The sequence below is a fragment of the Podarcis liolepis genome, assembly GCF_965112155.1.
Source record: "Podarcis liolepis genome assembly, chromosome: 3".
NCBI lineage: Eukaryota > Metazoa > Chordata > Lepidosauria > Squamata > Lacertidae > Podarcis > Podarcis liolepis.
In genome coordinates this window covers 31,505,153-31,528,347 of record NC_139557.1, presented here as the reverse complement: position 1 = coordinate 31,528,347, position 23,195 = coordinate 31,505,153, and the positions used below count along the sequence as shown (strand labels likewise).

The following is a 23,195-nucleotide window of genomic DNA, read 5'->3' as shown; positions in this document are numbered from 1 at the left end:
GCATCGACTTCCATCCTTTTCATGTTCCTCAAAAAAGTCTGTGCAGGCTTCCAACACCATGTCTACCTGATACGTTCTACATAGCTATTCTTCTTCCTGCTGTAGATTTTTCAAATGTCATTTCCTTTTGAAATATTTAAGATGAGTTATGCAGAAATGCACATATGCAGAAACAGGCATGGTACATGAAGAGTTACAATAGACAACCTTTGTGGGGCAGATGTATTTTCCATGTGTTGGTTGCCATCCTATTTTAGTAGCTTGTGATCATATCATAAGCAAGTCTGGAAAATTTTGATTTCACATTTCTAGACAACAGCTTAAAATAGTTAGACATCCAAAATATTTCCTACCCTTCCCATGACTTGGCTCTGTGGTAGGTGAAAAGTATTTAGATGCTGTTGGTGAGTCATCCTTGGCCACATTTTGTGTCCATCCAATGTTTTTAAACTTTTTTGGGATATTTTAACTTCAATAGTTATGTCCAGTATATGAAACATGTGCAATATGCAATATGAAGTTCAGTGTGTGGTGTCCAGTGTTGCTCATTGAATGACAAAGGAATCTCTTGGCAGAATGACAATTTTGATTGTTCCCCTTCCCCTTCTGGTGAAGAAAATAGAGCCTTTATTTCACAGAAGGCCTTCTTGCTTTGTGAAACCTGACGAAAAACCAGGTTTGTTAGAACATTGTAAGTTTTATAACCAGCACTTGACTGTGTTTTTGTTTTGTTTCCTTCTAGAAAATGCCTAGCATTCTTAATGACGATCGCTTCAAAGTCATGTTTGAGAACCCAGATTTCCAGGTGGATGAGAAGAGTGAAGAGTTCAGACTGCTTAATCCACTTGTTTCCAAAATAAGTGAGAAAAGGAAACAGAAATTAAAGATCTTGGAGCACCAAGAAACCCTGGGAGAGGTAAATCTGTGAAGTTTTAGGATTTGCCTTCTGTTCTTTAACATACATTTGCAGGAATGTGAACACCATCCAGTCACATTGTGGGCTCAGTGCCCTTATGCAGAGGATTCCCAATAGGACTCCGTATAGCCTTATTTTCTCCACCTAACCCTGCCTTAAGGAATACATCCAGGCAATCCAACAAGGGGAGTATTTGCCTCCCTCACATAACACGTGATAACAGATAACATGCAAGGCACATATATGATAGGCACTGCATTTGGGGTGCAAGTCAGCCATGCTTTAAAATGTCTATGAGCATGCAAGAATATTTATACATACTAAAAACTCTGTGCTTCAATAAATTATGGATGATGAGCTTGAACTAGCTTGGATCACCCAAACCTGGGTGGATGAGTTAGGTGGAGTTGATCTTTCAGTTGTGTTCACCTGGGTGCTCCATTCAGTACCAGGATAAGCTTAGGAGGTGGTGTTTCTATCATGTATAAGAATCCCTTCTCCCTCCCCAGATTTCCTGTTGAGACGGGTCACAGTCTCCACTCTGTGTGTGGTATGTTGGGCAATTGGGCCCGCCAAGAGATTCTGCCTTTCTCAGCCTGAACTGATAGAGGTTCTCTCTGATTTGATGTTTAGGGTGTGTTGGTCCTGAAAGACCTCAGCATTCATGCCAAGGCTACCTTGACAGAGGAGGCTGAGGACTGGAAGCTGGCCCAACATTTTGTTGACCTAATCCATGTAGCAGGACCAACTCTTGATTTGTTTTTCTCAATATGCATGAGAATGGTGGTCAAGCTGGGGATTTTACTCCAACTCTTTTTTCATGTTTGGATTACTTCTATCTGGTCTTGTGTCTTTAAATAAATTCCAGCTTTTGAGGCCTGAGGATATGCTTGACCAAGTGTTGCCCACTTTGTGGCTACCTGTCCTTCTTGGGCTCGTTGCAGTGAGCAGGGAGGGGTTTACCAGCTGGGTCCAGGAAGTGTTCAGTGTCTCCTTGAGTGAGGAAGCAGTTACATTTAATTTAAAAGAGGCAGTGGTTCAGTTGTTCCTGAATAAGCCTACTCTGGACTCAGATCTTAATTATTACCAGCTGGTTGCCAGTGTCCCTGTCCTCTTATAAGCAGGCAAATAGGTAGTTGTGTAACTGTGATCTAAATGGTTTTGTAACCCAGTAGTAATGGTTGTTGTTGTTGTGAGATGTTCAAATGGAGCCATGCTAAATCACATGCTACGGGTGTGGGGGTGAGACGAGATGGGATCAGTGAATATTAGACAAAAATAGATTTTGTTGTTGTGTGTTCCTCTCTTCTATGAAGATTGCATCCAAATTATTAAATTTATTCTGCTCCTTATCTTTCTGAGAGTTGTATATATCCGATCTAGAACTGTTTATTTAATAACGTATCAACATCAAGAGTTTTATGAAGAACACTGTTGCAAATGCATTCTGTTTCCTTGTGTTCCATGCCATTTAACCAGCCCGACCCCCGCCGTTAGAATTATAGCCCTCTCCAAATAGTGCATCTGTAGAGTGTCACGTACTCTAATTGGATAAATTGTTCTTCTAAGGAACATTAACTAGTGTGTTGTGGGGAGGGGTGGCTTGTTGCTGTTTTTCTTCTTTTTTTAAAGTAGCTATTTTTGTCTGCAGGAAGAAGAGGAAGAACCAGAAGGAAAACCAAGTGATGCAGAAAGTTCTGAGACTTCAGATGATGAAAAAGGTTGGGTTGAAGAGGTCAGGAAACAGCGCAGACTTCTACGCCAAGAGGAAAAATTAAAACACCAGAAGTGGTTCAAGGAGGATCAGCAAACAGTCCTGGAACCTAAGTTCTTTGAGATTAAAGCTGGAGAAGAATTTAGAAGTTTCAAGGACACCGCCAAAAGGCAAAAGTTAATGAAGTAAGGCTAACACCTCTGTTTCATTCACTGGGCTTGCAGTTAATTCCATCCCCTCCCCCTGAATTGTGTTTGAGAGGCTCATTTGGATGTTGCACTGATTTCTTCTGTATCTGAAGAAGTGTGCATGCACACGAAAGCTCATACCAAGAACTAACTTAGTTGGTCTTTAAGGTGCTACTGGAAGGATTTTTTTTATTTTGACTATGGCAGACCAACACGGCTACCTATCTGTAACTGATTTCTTCTGGGGATGGTTGTTTCTACAGCCAGACATGGTGCTGGGGAAGGATCAAAGGAGGTGCCCCTCTTGGACACACACCAGTCCGCTGTCTAAAAATACAACATAGGGCTACACTCAGAGAGACTCAGCAGTGTGTGGTGTAATTGTGCATGGATTGCAGCCCCTTAAACCCTAATGTGCACCCATGCTGATTGGGCACAAGACCAGTTTCCTGCTAGCTGTCAGCCTGTCTGAACCAGTCTAAAGAACATCTCCAAACTTTGCTGCATCCCTCAGCTTATTAACCAACTTCATATTGTTCTGTTTATAACTGGCAATCAAATTTTTACAATCCATATCCAATTTTTTGCTAGAACCGGTGGCTAATTTAATTTGTCTACACCAGAAGCTTACCAGTGTTGCCCCTCCCCCCCTCAGAAAACCCTTGGAGATTAGAATTGCTTATACATTTGTTAGAACAGGGCTTGACTTTTAGTCTTTCACCTCATGGGCTTGGTAGTTTTTTTTTCTTTGTTGTTAAGATAAGCACATTTTGAGACTCCCCATTTTCACTCTTAGTTTCATCTACTGCAGGAACTTGCTATTAGCATTAAACAATAGTTCTTAGTGAAGTTTGTCCTGAAGAAAGTTCAGTAGATTAAATTATTTATATTGGAGTATAATCATTATTAACAGAAGTGTGTGTGTGTGTGTGTGTGTGTGTATACCCCACAACTTATTACCTATGATTGTAATATCTTACATTACTCTGTTTCATATCATCATAATAGCACCTTTGATCAACCTAAGAATTGTATCTTTTAGGTGAAAGGATTTTATTAGTATTCTTCAGGTCACCTGCATGTTTTGAGGGAAACAGGTTTAGGCTGTTCTAGAAAACAGCTTCTGAATATGGTTGCTTTAAATAGCAAAGATACAATAGGGAATATCGCGGTTACTGTAGTTATAGAATTAATTGCTGCAAGGTGTAATGGTGAGTATTAGCTTGGGGATTAGACAAATTCACGGCAAAACAGATGTCTCAGTGCCTGTTAGCCATGGTACTCAAGAACAGAACCACCATATACAGTTTTTCTGTAATTACAAACTCTGGGAGCAAACACGCCCTGCTTGGGAACATCCCAGAAGGCATCTAGCTGGTCACTGTTGGTGACAGAATGCTGAACTTAGATGGGCCTTTCCTTCTCTCTCTCTCTCTCCCCCCTCCCCCGGAAAAGTGATACTTATGCTAGCCAAATAATTACCTGAAAAACTAGATGCTAATTAGTTGGTCTGCTGTCCATGAAACCTGTCACACAAAAAGAAGAATTTCTGGTTAGTCATAATTCCAGGATTCACAAGAGGGCTTTACTTTTATTAGACCAACCGTAATGTAACAAAATAGTGAGAACGCTTTCAAGTTCTAGAACTCTTCATCAAATTGGCTATTAAGGGAAGTAGAAAAACTGGCTTGGTGTTAGAAACCATTAAAGTCTGCATTTTAGTATCAGTCTTAAGGCATTGCTAGGAGCTGTGCAGGTTTCCAGTTACATCTAGGGATATTGAGATGAAGAAATACACAACGGCTGATTCCTCATTCTAAAAACATATAACATCTAGAAAGTGTTCTATATCTGTCTCAAAAGTTAAGCAAAACACACAGGTTTCTTGTGGCTGAGAACCAGTAAGAAAGAGAAACATAGCAATTTTTATACAGTGGTACCTCAGGTTAAGTACTTAATTCGTTCCGGAGGTCCGTTCTTAACCTGAAACTGTTCTTAACCTGAAGCACCACTGTAGCTAGTGCTGCCATGTCATCGGAGCACAATTTCTGTTCTCATCCTGAAGCAAAGTTCTTAACCCGAGGTACTATTTCTGGGTTACCGGAGTCTGTAACCTGAAGCGTATGTAACCCGAGGTACCACTGTATTGGCAAAACTGGAGATTAATTTCATGTGGTCTACTTAGGTTTTTTAAAAAGTCAGTGGAAGCCAAATGAGAACACTTTTACCTAGCGACTGCATGGAATGTCCCTTCAGAGAGTAAAGTCCTATCTTCAGGTGTATAAAATCATGCTACTCCAGCTTAGGATGCTACTCTTGAATGGCAAAATGTGGTATTCTTCAAGATACCTAGTAGATGCCAGATATATCTCTCTCTTTATTTATTTTTTCTTTTCGTTAGAGCATATGTAACGTAACTTCCTCAATCTCTGAGAAGGGCCACCATATTAGTTTGCTGTAGCAAAAATAACAAAAGTCCTGTAACTAATTTAATGTATTGTGGCATAAAGTTTCACATCTTATGAAGTAGACTCTGATCCAGAAAAGCTTATGACACAATTAATTTGTTAAGGTGCTAACAGGGCTCAGTCCCCACCCCACCCCGAATCTTGACTGTCTTAATGTCTCCCCAATCCACCTAATGGCTAGACATTTTGCTTTTTATTATGGCATTTTGAAGAGATTTATGACTCTTTTATATAAGACTGGGTGTTGCTTTATCATATTCCTGACTCAGTGTTGCTCCAAGCTTTTATTAATACTGTATTAAGTTCTTCCTTAACAACACACACACACACTGAACAATAAACAGCGGTATGGAGGGGAGAAGACGAGGGGAAGGTGGAAATGGCAAAGTATCCAGTATTCCAGCAGTTTGCAAAACTACTGCCCTTACTAAGCAAAGTGCTCAAGAGATTGGTGGTTAGCCAACTTCAGATGCTCGTAGAGAAGACAGATTATCTACACACAGCCTGGCTTTAGACTCCATTTTGAAACTGAATTCGCCTTGGTTGCCCTTCAGGAGCGAAATTGGGAGGTGTGATCCTGTCGAATCTCTTGGACTTCTCAGTACCTTTTGAGACCATCAGCCACAATATCTTACTGAATTGGCTCTGTGGGTGAAGAGTAAGGGTCACAGCGTTACTGTGGTTCCTCTGCTTTCAGATATCAGCATGGGGGTGTTCTTGGTGATTCTTGGATCTAGGTATTGTGTAGATGGCCAGCTCTTGATAGGGTTGCATTCATCTGGAGAAACAGGAATGTACATATTCTAGGGGTATTCCTAGATTAAACTTTGTATCTGGATTTGGAAATGCAGGATTGCAGTGTCTTAGCTTCTTGTACCCTATAAATTACATGTGAGAGCCCCTGTTAAAAGATTTGTGGAAAAATTGTTTAGTGCTAATGTATCCTCTTATCTGAGGTACAAATGTTGATATATAAACTACGCTTCAGGCTGCTTCACCTGCTTTTTTCGCTTTCACCTAAAATTTGCTTTGCGTTTTGTCCAAACAAAAGAGATTTATTTTATGTGGCATATAAAAGATTAGAAATGTGGTTATGTAGAGCTCTGGGGTTTTTAAAGCGTATTTTGTAGACTGTTGTTTGCATATAATAGTTCTGCTGGAGCACCTATGCATTCTGTAAAAATGGATCTTAAACATACAGTGTGTGTGGAGCATACAAATCTCATGTTTGTATGTGTGTAATATTTGGGAAAATAAGAGTGAAATGTTCAGGAAAAAATTTAGTGATCATATTTGGAAATAATTTCTGTGCACACAGAGGTGGTTATTTCCCCCCTCTATGTTCTTTTAATACAGTATGCTGACTAGAAATACTAAGAAACTGACTTTCCCCCTCTTGTCTGCAGAAAAACACTCGGAGATCGTTTGCAGCTCGAAGAGAGAGTTGGTGCACTTAGCGTACATGACACCACAGTAGGAAGTAAACAAGTTACCTTTAAATTAAAAAAGGTAAGCTTAAAGTCTTAATGGTGCACGTTAATGCGGTGTTAATTGCAATGCAATAGAAGGGCTAAGTCAGCCTTCTGGTACAACTTGGATTGTTTCAAGGGCTGGGCTGTGTTTGTGTTGTGCAACTTCAGCAGATTTGCATACCTCTACTTGCTTTATATAATTTATTTCGTTGCTTCTGGCTGTGGGTAGGAGCAGTGAGCTAGGCAAGCTGCTGAATCTCTGTAAGCTGCTGGAGGACTCTCCTAGGAAGCTAGGAATTCTATTCAGTCATTTATATGGGATGGTGAGGGGTGGTTAGTTTGAACCCAGCACAGCTCTAGCACAAACTGAAGGCACAAGTTGGGGGGCAGAGGAATGTTCCATCCAGCATCAAATATTTTTCTAGTGGTATCCCCAACCTACTGATGACTACACACTGGTGGTGAGAAGGAAATTGGGAACAAATGGAAACATGGGTGTCTTTAAACAAAGTGCCTTGCAGTATAATCTTGTACATGTCTACTCAGTTCTATAAGGCTTACTCCCAAATAAGGGGGCACAGGATTGCACCCTTAATTGAGCTTGTTCTATCTATCTCTCTATCTATCTCTCTATCTATCTATCATCTATCTATCTATCTATCTATCTATCTATCTATCTATCTATCATCTATCATCTGTCTATCTACCTATCTATCTATGGTTGTTTTTATTAGATTTCCCCCCAAATGCACTTTCTTTCTTTCTTTCTTTCTTTCTTTCTTTCTTTCTTTCTTTCTTTCTTTCTTTATTAAAAATCAAAACAAACAAGGGGTACACAGGATTAAATATAATTAAATGTGCTTGTACATGAAACTAGAATAGCTTGCTGATACACCCAAGACAACGCGGCAGTAATAATTCTTGGGTGACTACTTAGTAAATTGTGGCATTTTTGGATTTGACTAGAATAAAGTAATATTTTCTCCATCTCTCTTGGTACATCAGTATGGTTTGGATGTGCAGTATTTACTTGGGTATTTTCTGCATTGTTTTCAGTCAGAGCAACAGAAAAAGCAGCAGGAAGCAGAGAAACACCATCATCAAGAAAGGCGAAAACTCAGGCGTTCAGCTGGCCATCTCAAAAGCAAAAGAGGAAGAGGGCGGCCCTTCCATTAATAGGACAATTCTGCTTTTCATAGACACAAATAAAAACTCTTCAAGTTACATTTGACAGAGAAGAACTGTCCATGGCACAACTGGGTGGCAAAGAAAGAACAAAACCAGGGAAAGCCGCTGATTTGGAATGGAGATACTTATGTTTCTAAGCTGCTGACTGTATAACCTGGTGTTTGTTTCAGATACAACCATTCCTGTGCTGAGTAGACTTCACCTTTAGAAAAAATAAATTTTAATAATAATGCTCTGTTTCAAAAGATTCTAGCTTTCAAGGACTGAAAAACTTTGATCTGCCAAGTCTTTTAACAAGATGATGTGGGGTGGGAATGGGAATTATATGACAAGAAATTCCGAAGTCGATAACAAAGATCATTAATTATCGTCAGCTTGGACAGTGTGAGAGCATGGTGCCGATAACGCCAAGGTTGCTAGTTCGATTTCCCTATGGGACAGCTGCATATTTCTGCATTGCAGGGGTGTTGGACTAGATGAATCTTCAGGGCCCCCCTACAATTCTATGATTCTATGAAGAGAACTCAAATTCTCAAACTCTTGTCTTGTGACTCCTCCTTAAATCCCTGCAATGGCTTCCTAGCTACTCCTGGATCCTGTACCAAGCTTATTGTCCTCAGAATCCTCCATGGCCTCGCAGTGCTTTCCCTCTCTGCATGTTCATTCTTGTCACGTACTCTCTCATCCAGTTCACCCTATTGTATTTCGTCTTTGAAAACTTCCACGCATATAGATGGCACTGTATTAAAAAATAAATTATTCTAATTAGCTCCCATCAGCCCCAACCAGGAGTCAGAGATGATGGGAGTTGCAGCCCCACCAACAGCTGGGAAAGCCATCAGCTCTCCATTCCTAGTGAAGGATAGCAAGCGATCCATGTGTACGTTAGACCCAGAGTCAGCAAACAGGAGGACTTCTTATAAAAAAAAGGAAAAAAGACAATTCCACAGGTCAGGAATGGTTTCCTGCACGCTTACGATGTGCCACCACCACCAAAGTATATCTGCAAAAAGTCTGAATGAAAACAAGGTCTTTTAAGAGGTACGCTAAAGTAATCAAACGGGCTATAGCGATCTGTATCACGGTAAGTTTTCAGAGCAGTCCTTGGCACTGAACCAATTTCCTGCCCCACACACGAGGAGAGAGGCCCACTTCACACATGAAGTCGCCTATGGCACCTTGAACCAAGAGATGTTCTTTATTAAAACTGCAAGGTATTATGAAATAGCTCCCTTAAAAATAGTGCATCGGTGTGGATTGTTGCTGATCAAGCAATGGGTGCTTTTCCTTCCATTTCACTACTTTCCCCCTTTAACTGAGACATTTATGAGAATTATTTATTGGAATTTATTAGCGACACTTAGTACCAGAATGCTTTCAGAAGGCATTCCTGCCCCTGGGCAAGAGATTTCAAACTAAAAATCGGAACACGGAACATGTCATTTCAAAAATGTGTGTTCACCATTCTGTGCGTACATTACTTCTGTTATAAAAGAAGTAACGTCACTGGTTACATATACAGAGCGATAAATTTTTCTTCATAATCCATTGAAATGAGAACTTGTGGGACAATGACGGTCTCAGTGGTGTTTTCACCACTTAAAATAATGTGCTTTTTGTGTGTGTTCTACATTTATGGTAATAATAAAAAGGGTATAGTAACTATCTTAGCCACAGCTAACACAGATCTTGGTTCCCCCCTTAACTGCAATCAGAAACTTTTAATCAAATCTTTGCAAATAGAAAACCAGAGTTAGCATTATTTAGAGTGTAACTGTCTAACAGTAATCAGAAACCAGCAGGTAGAGCACAGCCGGCCCAGAACACTCGGATCACTGGTCTGAATCTGGTCATTCTCAAATCAAAAGAAATTCAAAGGTAGCCTCAAGTTGTAATTAAATGGTTTTGTACCAGTTGATAAGTTCAATTTTATCACCTCTGGGTTGAATTGTGCCAGTGGGTTTTTATCCCTCTGCTAGCGGGTGACTCAAATCACATTTTATTTAATTGATATGGTGAATGACCAGCGCCAAGCAAACAAAATAAGAAGCACATAAAATAAATCATCCAAATGTGTACAAGACAAAAAAATTGAATAAAAGAAGGTAAATAAAAAAGACATGGGGTGAAATAAAATGAGCATCAACAACTTAAAAAATGTAGTTGTGTCACGAACTCCAAAGAGGAAAACTACAAAGTGTCTGTGATCAGTTCTCATTGGGCTTTACTTGATGACCAGAGTTAATTACCGGTAACTTAACAAGCTAGGATGTTTGTGATATCATCAGTTACTAGCCTTGTGAAGAGTCATAATGCTTATTTCTGCATGCATTTAAGAGTTTTAACATAGTTGTCATAGATTTGTATCAATGAATATAGCTTTTATTCTTGGCTGCCATGGGCAATCTGTGACTAACAGATGGATGTGGCTATGATTATATGTTTATGTGGGAAGAACTAACGGCCCATAGATCAGCTTCCCACAAAGGGGCATGAAGCCCCCTTTATGTGATGTGGGAGCAGTGTGATGTGGGAGCAGGATTGTTAATGACTGGCGTTAAAACTATTTTCAGTTCCAGTTTGCAATGCTTCTGAGTGATGCTGTAAATAGCCCCAAGACTCTGGGTAGTGTTCCTTTTATAAATGAATTTGTTTCCGCCAGAGCATTAACCAACACCAACACTTGTGTCAAATCAGCGGTCATGATGCAGCTTTGCGGTTCTTGTGCATGTTGATGGGCAATTAGAGCTTTCTGCTTAAGATACTTCCCAAAAATTATAACCCTCACGTTCTGTGTTTAACATCTTCATGCAAGTTGCTGCTTCACTTCTCCTTCCATGTTTCGCTTCTCTTTATCCCTCCTCTTTTCCTTTTCTAATGGTTTCCTCAGTGTGGATTATCACCCGTTATCTGCTTTAATTCCAAGTCATGATTAATTGGTCACAGTGATTCCGTAACCTAGAAAAGCACAGGGCTGGTTGACCGTGTGATGTTATAAGCACCCACGTGAGGCAGCTATCCAGTGGAGCATCAGGCACCAGCCTGGCCCACTTAAGACACTATTTTGTCACCTTGCGCCATGATCTCTCCTTAGTGTGATGACTCTTGTAAGCTGCTTAGAGTGGCAGGCTAAGAAGGAGCTGTGCTCTTTTGTAGAAAGAGAGAGCTGCATCTTCCTTGAGGTTGTTGTAAATAAGAAGACTTGTTCCAGGCCAAATTAGGCCCTGGGACCCCTTTGCAAATGGGAGCAGAATGGGTCTCCTGTGAATCACTACAGAAGGGGAAAGGGGTAGGTGCCTCCTTTATAAGCCCCGCCCCCCACCTTTGGAGCTCAGTTCCATTCTGTTTTCATTTTTCCATATATATCCACAGATTTCACATATAATCCCGATACAAGCAAACAGAAGCACCAAGACCAGTGGAGCACCAACTCAGGAAGGGTGGGAATAACAGCCGCTCCCTGAAGTGGCTGCCTCACTTTGCCTAATGGTAGGGCCAGAACTGTGGTGACGGTGACACCATTGTGGTTCAAACATGAGAAGCAAACAATAATAGACCGTTCCTACTATGTAGAGTCAATGTGAGGAGAAAATTCTCCACCCTTCTGCCCCACCCAAACGGCACACCTGAAGATGTTGGATTAACCGGCAGCGGTTCTCAACCTGTGGGTCCCCAGATGTTGTTGGACTACAGCTCCCATCATCACTGAGCTCTGGCCTTGCTAGCTGGGGGTGATGGGAGTTGTAGTTCAACAACATCTGGGGACCCACAGGTTGAGAAAGGCTGGATTAACATGAAGGGATGAAATACTCCTTTCCAGCTGCCACTTAGCTCACAGTTTATGCCAGATAATGCCTCCATGCTTCCATTTCCAGGGATTAGCCTTTGTTTGCACCAGAACAATACACACATGATAAGAACACACAGAGAGCCGGCAGGATCAGGCCAAAGGCCCACCTAGTCCATCATCCTGTTCTCACACACACATGTCCATGGGAAGTTCAAAAGCAAGATCAGAGTGCAGTAGCACTTGCCCCACCAGCAATATCCAGCTCTGGCATTTTCTGTTCTCTTCCCCACCAACTTGTCAGACTTGCTAACTTTTAATGTCAGCCATTTGGAAATTTCCAGCATTAAATTGCATGTGAGAATCTATCTGAAGTTAAAGCCACATAATTGCAGATCACCACTCTTTGAAAAACGAGAAACCCGGCTTTTATGGCAGGGAAGGAAATCACAAGTGTCACAACCACATCATATAGAAAAGCACTTTGGAGACTGGATGTGGTTCTTCAATAATTCAATGCATGGTGTTCCAGTGAAGTCACAAATTAACTTGTGGTAGTTTTCACTGTCCTTTGTAGAGGGTTAAGAGGACAACAGAAGAGGGTGAAGAGGTTGGGTGCTACTTTGCAAATGAAGAGTCTGAGCAAGAATAGATGCTTTTATGCTAAGGGAGACTGCTCCCTCTTCTTCCTGCCCTTCTGTGATGATCAGTATGAAGAAAGCATACCTCACTCCTATTTCAGTAGTTGTATCCCTGGACCATTAAAAAACAAGCAAACAAACAAAAACCAACCAACCAACCCACTGAGCAGTGGGGGCTGATCCTTTAGAGGAAAGGGGCACTGCCAGATCAAACTTTGCCCTCAGCAACCGCTACCTTCCTGCCTTCTTATTTACAATCAGTCATGGAGTGAGTCTGCCTTTCATTGGCTCTATCGCCACCTACTGTTGGTCTTCCTACCTTCTGGCCTACCAGTTTCAATGGGTACTAGCCACAATCACTTTTGAGAGGCCGCTCGCTGGGCTCAGGGAATAACATAGCAAACACCTGCCTACCAAGCATACCATGTGGTGACATCAGTAGTGGATAAGGAATTTAACAGTACTGGAAGTGCAGAATATGTGAGTCAAACATGTGATCATATTTTTTTTTTTGTTGTTCATACCCCAGCCTGGAAATATGATTGCCCATCAGCTTGAATTTCACTGATCTGGCCAGAATTTAATTAAACAAAACAAAACAAATTGATGGAGCTCCATTCAGAATTAAGTAGAGAGGTGAAAATAAAGATGGGATTGGGGAAAATGTTTTCATTTTTCTTTTTACATAACATGATCTTAGTTCCCCATTCCCTGTAATAAAGGTAAGAACTAGATAAGAGAGCAAAACCGTGGCAGTTGAGGCACCAAAAGGCAGGCAATCCTCTACACATTTACCTAGAAGTAATTCCTATTGAACTTAGCAGGACACACAGGACTGTGCTGCAAATAACCATGGGCCAATAATCATGTATATTTTAGGCTTTGTTCCAGCTTTTAACAGGCTTAACTGAAGTGCTGCAGGTACAGCGGACAAGAGCCTGTCCCAAGTTTAGCTTTTTCAGCACCATTAATTGCAATGGAAGTGTTAAGCACATGTGTCGCTTTCTCCGACTGAAAGCAGTGGGATATAAATGTGCTTAGCTTTGGCTAAATCATGCCCTGCTCATTTCTGGCATTTCACGTGCGACATTTCATCCATTTGATGCCTCCAGTTCTGGCCTAGCTTTCACAGAGAGGTAGCAAATATGTCTGGGTTGTACCAATTCAGGCTGCCTGTGGAGGCTCACTGGACTGTCCTTCATGCAACATTTTCTGCACATAATAAACTAGACGTTTGGGAGGAAAGTTCCAGTGTGTAACCTTCTCTCAGACGTACCGTTTTTCTATGTGCAGGGTGCATGTGGGGCAAGGAAATGTTTGTGTATCTCTGATCTAGGCCACACCTTCAGTCTGAAGTGGTGCAGCCCTGAGACAGGCTTACTTCCTCAGCAAAAACTAGGTCAGCTCTTACTGATGTAAAAAAGGGGTTAGCTTTCTGGTCCAGGTAAATACTTGTTTCCTTTAATATAATACCAAAAGTTTAATAGAGTGGGGAATTCAAGGAGACACATCTGCAGGATATACAAATCAGGGAAGAAACTTAAAATTTGGCAATCCTATCGGAAGGGGATGATGACGGTGTGATTGTGTGAGTGTGTGTGTATTTTAAAAATTAGGTAAAGGGAGCTGTTTATCAGTTCAGCTGGGATCACGCTTCCTTTCTCAAGATGTTTCCACATACCAAGTGTCCAGGGAAGATAACTGCATTCCGTATTGGAGGACGGGGATTTCCAACAAGAGGACATATGTTTCCTAAAACCATTGCTAGCATTTATTCATCCGAAACCGAATCAGCATACCATACCTGTGGCAGCGTGAAAATAAAGAAAAATAAAGCAGGTTATTATCGCTTTGTGTTCATTAAGTTACTGCCTGACGCTTTGTGAAGGCTCATCTTTACAAGTAGGATATAAATACGCAAATAAAAGAGGGGCAACAACTAGGATCCCCTGAAAATCTGTGCATTGTGATGATTCCCAGATCCTCACTAGTATATTTTTCTGGAGGGGCATGTCAGGGAATGTGGGAGCTTGGGAGTCTGCAGATCCAAAGCTACTACTACTATTAATTTTATTATTCATACCCCGCCCATCTGGCTGCATTTCCCCAGCCACTCTGGGTGGCTTACAGTATATATAAAAACATAATAAAACATCAAACAAAAAAAACTTACTGGTACAGGGCCACCTTCGGATGTCTTCTAAAAGTCGTGTAGTTCTTTATCTCCTTGACATCTGAAGGGAGGGTGTTCCACAGGGCGGGTGCCACCACCGAGAAGGCCCACTGGCTGGTTCCCTGTAACTTCGCTTCTTGCAGTGAGGGAACCAGCAGAAGACCTGCGGAGGAGGACCTCAGCTACCTCCACCCCCATATTGCCCCATTCTGACCCCCACCCTGAACGGGATACTTCTGTCTATACCACAGGAGCTTTCTGCAGGTGTATCAGTGGATCTCCAATGGCATTGGGTCCATCTCATGGCAGATCAGGTCTTTCTCTATTTATGCTGCATCCTATGATCTCTCGGCTGAATCCAAAATATACATGGTCACTTATAACCTATTTATATGTTGTGGATTTGGGTGACATATAACCCACGGGCTGTGAATGCACTCGGATTATATTTTGGGTACGTGCTCACGTCGTATATTTTGCTTGTGTGTGTTCTAGGTATTTTTGCAATTTGTATTTTTAAAATCTGTGGCCACACTTCATGAACCTGAGTTAATGACCTTAAGGGGAGTATCCTGCGATTGCGTGGTGTGTGTGTTGTTTTTTTTTACTTTCTCCTGCAATCTCATTTTTCTAACGAGAGCTCATCTCATCCTTGACTTTTGTTTTCGTCAAAGATTTACTGACCCATTCAAGAAAAAAACAAAACCTATTATCTCATTGCACTTTTAAACATAGCAAGGGTTCATTTCCAGCTGGTGAATGAACTGTAGCTTCCTGCCGAAATCCTGTGGGGTTTTTTAATACCACAAACATTCCAGGTTGGGGGGTGGGAGGTACTGGCTTGCTTTTGTTGCACTATAGTGCAGGAGTGACCTTTCAGAAAGCAATAATGTAGTAACACTGGGGAAGCATCACAGAACAACTAATGAAGTACAGTGGTGCCCCACAAGACGAATGCCTCGCAAGACGAAAAACCCGCTAGACGAAAGGGTTTTCCGTTTTTTGATGCGCTTCACAAGATGAATTTCCCTATGGGCTTGCTTCGCAAGACGAAAACATCTTGCGAGTCTTGCGATTTTTTTCGCTTCCCCCCTTTTTCTAAGCCATTAAACCGCTAAGCCTTTAATAGCCGCTAAACCGCTAATAGCGCTAAGCCGCTAAGCCGCTAATAGGGTTGCTTCGCAAGACGAAAAAACCGCTAGACGAAGAGACTCGCGGAACGGATTATTTTCGTCTTGCGAGGCACCACTGTAGAAAGATGTGTTGGCAGTCCAGCACAAATCCACCATTAGCGCACAATGTTACAGAATAAAGCACCAGTCTGGAGGGATTTTAGCATTTTTTAAACTTGTTTTAAAGGTACCGCTTTATAGCGGGAAGGTAAACGGCGTTTCCATGTGCTGCTCTGGTGCCGGTCGCCGGAGCAGCTTCGTCACGCTGGCCACGTGACCCGGAAGTGTCTGCGGACAGCGCTGGCTCCCGGCCTCTAGAGTGAGATGAGCGCACAACCCTAGAGTCTGTCAAGACTGGCCTGTACGGGCAGGGGTACCTTTACCTTTAAACTTGTTTCTGTGGAAGATAGCAGAAAAAGATTATTATAAAGAAAACAGTCAATACTATCAAGAGAAGGAGGAAAAGGAGAAGGAAGAGGAAGAGGGGTTTGACTTTCTTTGTGTGTTAGATAATTTAGTAAGGGCACTATTATTAAACTGAAGAGAATAAAATTCAGATCGGAGAGAAGAAGAGCAATTTTTAAAGAAATTTAAAAACTTTGTAATATTTTTTATTGCAGTTTTTTTGTTTTATTGTAAATCACTTTGAAATATTTTCATGACATTGCTGTACATAAATATTTTTATCAGTCAATTAGAAAGTAGTAAGATATCCAAGACAACAGGAATAAAATATATGCAAGGGGGGGGGAATGAAGGAAAAGAAACACAGTGATAACTGGGTAGATAGAGTTTTAGGCTTAAAGATGGAAGTAAATTCACCTGGAAAGTGAGAGACCAATGAGTTAAAGAAACTAAAACCAAATGAATGATAGAAGACAAAGGGGAAGATAGAATGGGATCAAGCAAACAAGTTAACGAAATTGCAGAAAGAAGAGGGGAAGCTTCTGTGGACAATTACGGTGATCTCTCATAGCTGTTTCTATGTTTTGTCTGTATATGATGAATGGCTCCCAATACAGTGGTACCTCGGGTTACATACGCTTCAGGTTACAGACTCTGCTAACCCAGAAATAGTACCTCGGGTTAAGAACTTTGCTTCAGGATGAGAACAGTAATCGTGTGGCGGCGGCACGGCAGCACCGGGAGGCCCCATTAGCTAAGGTGGTGCTTCAGGTTAAGAACAGTTTCAGGTTAAGAACGGACCTCCGGAACGAATTAAGTATGTAACCAGAGATACCACTGTATATTGAAGGAATAGCTGCCATCCCCCCCATGTGTCCTTCATTTTAAAATTAAATTGAAAATCTAAAGCTTCCTCATGTTCAGCAAATTAAGAAAGCCCCTCCATGTGTCATGAGTTTGCCATCCATATTTTTTACCTCTTGCATGGTCTCGGTGTTAGTTGGTTGTTTTACATGTGCATACTTAAAAATAAAAGATAATTTACAAATGATTAATACTTAGTCTGGCCTTTCAAGAAAAGTGGCAGTTGGTTTATTGTGGAGGCATTCGGCTGCAGTGTTGTGTTTAGAATCGGCTGGGTGTCAGAGATCAGAGACTGATTGGCTCTGAACTTTTAGCTGGACACTGCTATGGATTCATGGGTCTGCAAGTTTTGTCACCAAAGGGTATGTTGGAAATTGAACTGTTGGTCTAACGGGAACACATTAATTTTGCACTCTGACTTGCTTTGTAGAGAAGTCCCATGCAGCTCGGTATATGGGTGTTAATTTTTTAGCACAGTTACTTCCTTATGCAAGGACTTGAAGAGCCAATGAAATGTCAGATGTGAGCTTCAACCTACTGTACTTCATGGCCACTTTCCTGCAAGTGGCTTGATCAGCTGCTTTGTATTGTTTTGGTTATTCTTTTATATTAAACACTGTTATGCTTTGGGACAAAGATACAGTGGCGCCTCTTGTCTGACTGCCTTTATGCTACTAAAAACAGAACTACTTTGGGCCTTCCCTAAAATTCTGCTCCCGTAGAGGTCTTTTGAAAAATATAGAGAATTTGCTGTCTACTTCTGGTTAATGCTTGATTTACGCTGTTGTTACTGCACCCCATAAAAAGAGCTTTCTCTATCACAACATTTCTAGGTACATAAACAATCATGACTCACTTGTTTGAAAGTTCCTTGTGCTTGAGATCCAAAATACCCTTTAGCCCCTTTCGCTTTGATCTCATGCCTGAAAAAAGAAACCCTTTTCCTTGAAACGGGTGAAAGTTATTTCAGTTCTAATAATGCATCAAAGCTAATACATGTACAGTGTACAGAGTTGAGCCAAACCTCAGGATCTCTTTCTCCTTTTCAGTTTTAATTTACTGTTTTCTTTTCGGTGAATTTGGTGAGAGCCTTTTTATGCCGTTTGATGCTCATGAAAGCAAGAGATTAGGATTTCTTTACAGAAGCAATCTGCAACCATGGAAGCTTCTTTGCATTGGTCTTTGCATTTATACCCCGCCCAGCCAGATGGACAGGGTATAAATAATAAATATTGATGATGATGATGAAAACACACACACATAGCAAATTTCAGGAGCAATATTGTGTTTTAAAATCTTATTTGCTTGGGTTTTATAAATTAATGCTCTTTGGGGTGCTCTCCTGGGGTTTGTTGTGCCTGTTGAATAATCAGAAAGAGGTTCTTTGAAGCAAAGAGATACTTAATGATGTGAGTAACTCTCAAGCCAAGCTGTGCTCCAATTGCTGACTTTGCCTTGTATTTTCTGAGGGTTAGTAACCCAACAAATGACCCTGATCTCTCCAAGCTGGCTCTAATCTCTCTCTGTGTGTAAATAGATTTATTGTAAGTGGCACAGCGCTGGAGCTGCGCTTTCTGTGGAAGCAGGCTAGATTTGGTGGGTGATGCTATAGAGCCAGTCAACTCAAGATAAGGGCATATTTTCTCAGCATCCAGCCGAAAGACTCAACAAACTCGCATAACACATCTTGTGGGAGTGGAAAGCCATCACATCTGATTGTTTTCTCTTGCAGCATCTCTCAAAGGCAGATCTTACGTTTCACATTTGCTGCTTTCTTACTGGCAGCCCAGCTTAATGCAGCGGTTCAGTGTTTTTCAGGAAATCTTTCTATACCCTACACGCCTGCCTTCTCTACATCAGAGACACCCAAGGCTGACTGATTAGGCTGAAAGCTCATGTTCCTTCAGACATGAATGCTGCACTGATTATTATTATTATTATTATTATTATTATTATTATTATTATTATTATTATTTTATTTATAACCCCCCCATCTGGCTGAGTTTCCCCAGCCACTCTTGTGCAGCTCCTTCAGATGTCCTTTAAAAATAGGGTAGCTGCTTATTTCCTTGACATCTGACGGGAGGGCCTTCCACAGGGCAGGCGCCACTACCGAGAAGGCTCTCTGTCTGGTTCCCTGTAACCTCACTTCTTGCAATGAGGGAACCGCCAGAAGGCCCTTGGCGCTGGATCTCAGTGTCCGGGCTGAACGATGGGGGTGGAGACGCTCCTTCAGGTATACAGGACTGAAGCCGTTTAGGGCTTTAAAGGTCAGCACCAACACTTTGAATTGTGCTTGGAAACATACTGGGAGCCAATGCAGATCTCTCAGGACCGGTGTTATGTGGTCCCAGCAGCCACTCCCAGTCACCAGTCTAGCTACCACATTCTGGATACACATGCTATACTGCTGCCCTTTCACATTTACAAATGACCCCTCTTTCACTTTTTCCTCCACGTTAACGTTGGTCAAATGTTTGCCTAAGCAACACAAGAAATCCCAGGTGTGAAAGTAATCTTGAATAAAAAGCACCTCCATCACATGACTTGTGTGATAATTGTACACGTGCTGATTTTGCTGCAATGCACATGTGTCGATATGGTGGTGCCTTAGTGCGCATTGTATCTCTTTCTCATCTGTAATAGGCAACCGTAGATCTGTGAAGTTGAGCAATGGCCCTACACTCCCTCTGTCTGCATCTCGATAACATTATACAGTATTCACCCTGTACTCTTACTGTTATCTCTGTCACTCACTAGTTTATGTATGTGTGAGAGAGATTAAAGCAGGCATGTATAAGCAGGAAAAGGAAAAGGCATGGGCTGTGTAAAAAGATGCCTTGCTCGTCCTCGTAACATGTTTTCCTGTTTTATACTTCTCTCCTCCTTGTACTGCCTGAAATAGACATTTCTGGAGGGGTGGTGTGGCAGGGCAGACACTAACTTCACAGGGCCTGATTTGGTCCGTGGGGTGCTAGTTGCTGACTCTCAAAACTCACTGGTGGTTTTGCCATTCAAGATTCCCTTGTTTAAAGACAGGAACAGGTACCGCACAAGGGAGTCAGGAAAAACAAACAGGATCTCTAATAACAATGGTTTGGGGTAGCACATTTCTTTCTCTTCTAAACGAATCAGGTTGCATCACCAATTAACTTTACAAGAGTGATGGCTGATTCATTTTATGCATGCAAAGCAGCAAGCTGTAAAATATTTAAATGTTATTAACACGGGTGAATCAGAACAGTTTCCTAAGTGGGCTTGCTCTCTATGTTAGGCAACGAACTGAATACTGAATGCACTGACTGTGTTGTCTACTTTAATAAGAAGGTGATTACATATTTCAGGGAGGTTCTATGGCTGCAAGGGCCATAAATATAAAGAAGATAAAAATCATGATCTGTGCTACTATCGTAGTATCATATGAATATGCGTTTGGTACCAACCATGCCTAGACAGTAGGCATGATGCTGCCAAGTTATACATTTTTAAAGCCCAATTAAATTTGGTGGAAGAGTTAAGTATCTGTTTAAATTCCTCCCATATAAAACCATGGGATTTAAAAGCACCTAACATTGGCTGAATCATATTCCGTATTTTTTAAAATGCAATGACTACCGAATTTTTCGCTCTATAGGACGCACTTTTTCCCCTCCAAAAATTAAGGGGAAATATGTGTGCGTCCTATGGAGCGAATGCAGGCTCCTTGGCTTCAGCGATAGCAATGCGAAGCCTCCGAAGTGCAGAGGGTGCGCTCCCTCTGCGCTCCAGAGGCTACGCATTGCTTTCGCTGAAGTCTGGAGAGCGAGAGGGGTCGGTGCGCACCGACCCCTCTTGCTCTCCAGGCTTCAGGGATAGCCGCCTGAAGCCTTTGGAGCGCAGCGGGAACTCACACTGCACTCCAAAGGCTTTGGGTTCCTTTCGCTGAAGCCAGGAGAGCAAGACTCTCCTGGCTTCAGCAGAGAGGGAGAGCTGCGCAGCGCCCCTTCAGCGAAGCAGGAGGAGAAATGAAAGGGGCTCCTTTTCTCCTGCCGTTTTGCTGAAGGGGCGCTGAGCAGAGAGGGGGAGATTTTTTTTTCTTGTTCTCCCCCTCTAAAACAAGGTGCGTCCTATGGTCGGGTGCGTCCTATAGAGCGAAAAATACGGTACATAATTGTTACTGACATATTGTGCAGGATCCAGGCTTTCTGTAAGATAACATTTCTGCTTGAAGGGCATGGGGAGGAGAATCACATTTCCCCATAATTCCAGCTGCAGGGGAGAGGGGAGATTGCACTCAAATACAGTGGTACCTTGGCTGTCAAACTTAATCCGTTCCAGGAGTCCATTCGATTGCCGGAATCATTAGAAAACCAAGGTGCTGCTTACGACTGGCTGCAGGAGCTTCCTGTGCTCAGTCTGAAGCCGTGGAAGCCATGTTGGATGTTTGCCTTCCAAAGAACTTTCAAAAACCAGAACACTTATTTCTGGGTTTTTGGCATTTGGGAGCCAAAACGTACAAGTACCAAGGCGTTCAAGAACCAAGGTACGACTATATGCTGTATTATTGGGATTTGGTCAATCAGCCAATTGTCAGCACATGGAACTCTTAGGTTTCATTGTATTCGTGTATCATTGCATATCGTTGCAACAGGAGTGGGTGCTTAATTTATCCTTACTTTTCAATCCAAGGACTTTTAGCTAGGGACTATTCAGAGCTCACCTGGATAGCTGGTGAATTTCCACAGAAATTTCGCAGTGGCAGCGGGAGGCCCCATTAGCTAAAGTGGTACCTCAGGTTAAGAACAGTTTCAGGTTAAGAACGGACCTCCAGAACAAATTAAGTTATTAACCTGAGGTACCACTGTAATGCTGTGTCATTGATAGTCCACTTTTTTTTCTATTTTCATCATTTCTTAGAACTCTGGATTTTAGAAGTCTCTTTCTTTCTTTCTTTCTTTCTTTCTTTCTTTCTTTCTTTCTTTCTTTCTTTCTTTCTTTCTTTCTCTCTCTCTCTCTCTTTCTTTCTTTCTTTCTTTCTTTCTTTCTTTCTTTCTTTCTTTCTTTCTTTGGAAGCTTTTGATCCCCCTTTTCTAATACAAATTACGGTACATCAAAGAGGTGCCTATAGTACACAGAAACCATCTTTTGTGATCCAAACTGTGAAGTTGTCCGCCAGAAAGACTGGCCAGCAAGCAGGGAGTGACAGCTTTTTTTGTTCTGTCAAATTCTGTTGTTACAATGATATTCCTGCCCATGATCAAGCCCTTTCCCCCCTGTTTTGTAGTTTTTATCTACCTTTGAGTATGTTCTATGTGATCAGTAAAACTGAACTTCTTTCAAGTGGGGGACTGCGGGAAGCTCCTTATTTCTAGGAACCATAGGCTGGGTTCTCTAGAAAGAACACTGTAGTAGTTTCTCTAGAATTCAATGTTAGATCCGGATTTGTGTCTGTGTGTATCTGTGCGTCAGAGCTTCAGCGTTGTCTTCTATGAACCTACCACAATCACTACTTCCTTCCAATAATGCTGGATGTTGGAGAAGTACAATAAAAGAGCATCGCCCTCACTGGGAGAGGGTGGAATAGTGGTGACTGCCTCAGGCCCTTCTTTGGAAGAGGGGGGACGGGACGGGACATGCCTGACACCATGGTCAGCAGCTCTGTTTCCTAATCAGCCCTGCCATATCCCACAAACGCAAGTGAGGCTTTCTATCTCCTCCTTTCCTTAGAGCAAAGCAGACCGGAAGTGGCATGCATAAGGAAATATAAAGTAAGTTGTGTGGGGAATCCACAAAGCACAGCATTAATTAAGCCAAGGAGAGAGAGCACTGCTACTAATGGTGAAATATACCCGGAGTCGAGTGTGGATTTCATGCTCTTTATTCAGCTCATAGTAGTGAGGAATGAAAGTTTCCCCAAAATATTTGCTTTATATACATTATTTACACAATGGGCTGCATGTGATTGGCTAATTCCGGGGTTCTCCTGCAGGCCAATCAGGTTGTGGATTCACTTCCACCTGGAGCTGGATTGAGTGGCTCCTGCAGACCAATCATACTGCTGCATTGTTCTAGGACCAATCAGACTGCTGCATTCTGAATCCTATTGTTCTAGGACCAATCAGACTCCTGCATTTTGGATCCTATTGTTCTAGGACCAATCAGACTCCTGCATTTTGGATCCTATTGTTCTAGGACCAATCAGGTTGCTGCATTTTTGATCCTATTCAA

The 23,195-nt window shown here is 41.8% G+C and overlaps 1 protein-coding gene and 1 long non-coding RNA gene across 2 annotated transcripts in view; both read left to right on the top strand.

Annotated features, from left to right (window-relative positions):
• Nucleotides 1-8,176, top strand: part of NOL10 (nucleolar protein 10) — a 39,581-nt gene extending 31,405 nt beyond the window's left edge. The window contains exons 18-21 of the mRNA XM_083495583.1: nt 743-916; nt 2,568-2,815; nt 6,693-6,795; nt 7,815-8,176. Coding sequence (XP_083351709.1) covers nt 743-916; nt 2,568-2,815; nt 6,693-6,795; nt 7,815-7,934 — 645 coding nt within the window. The 3' untranslated portion in view covers nt 7,935-8,176. The remainder of the gene's footprint in view (nt 1-742; nt 917-2,567; nt 2,816-6,692; nt 6,796-7,814) is intronic.
• Nucleotides 8,177-8,993: 817 nt separating this feature from the next.
• LOC310703476 lies at nt 8,994-17,175 on the top strand. The gene is made up of 2 exons (XR_014524170.1): nt 8,994-15,485; nt 15,806-17,175. It is a non-coding gene; the product is annotated as an uncharacterized lncRNA (long non-coding RNA).
• Nucleotides 17,176-23,195: the final 6,020 nt, after the last annotated feature.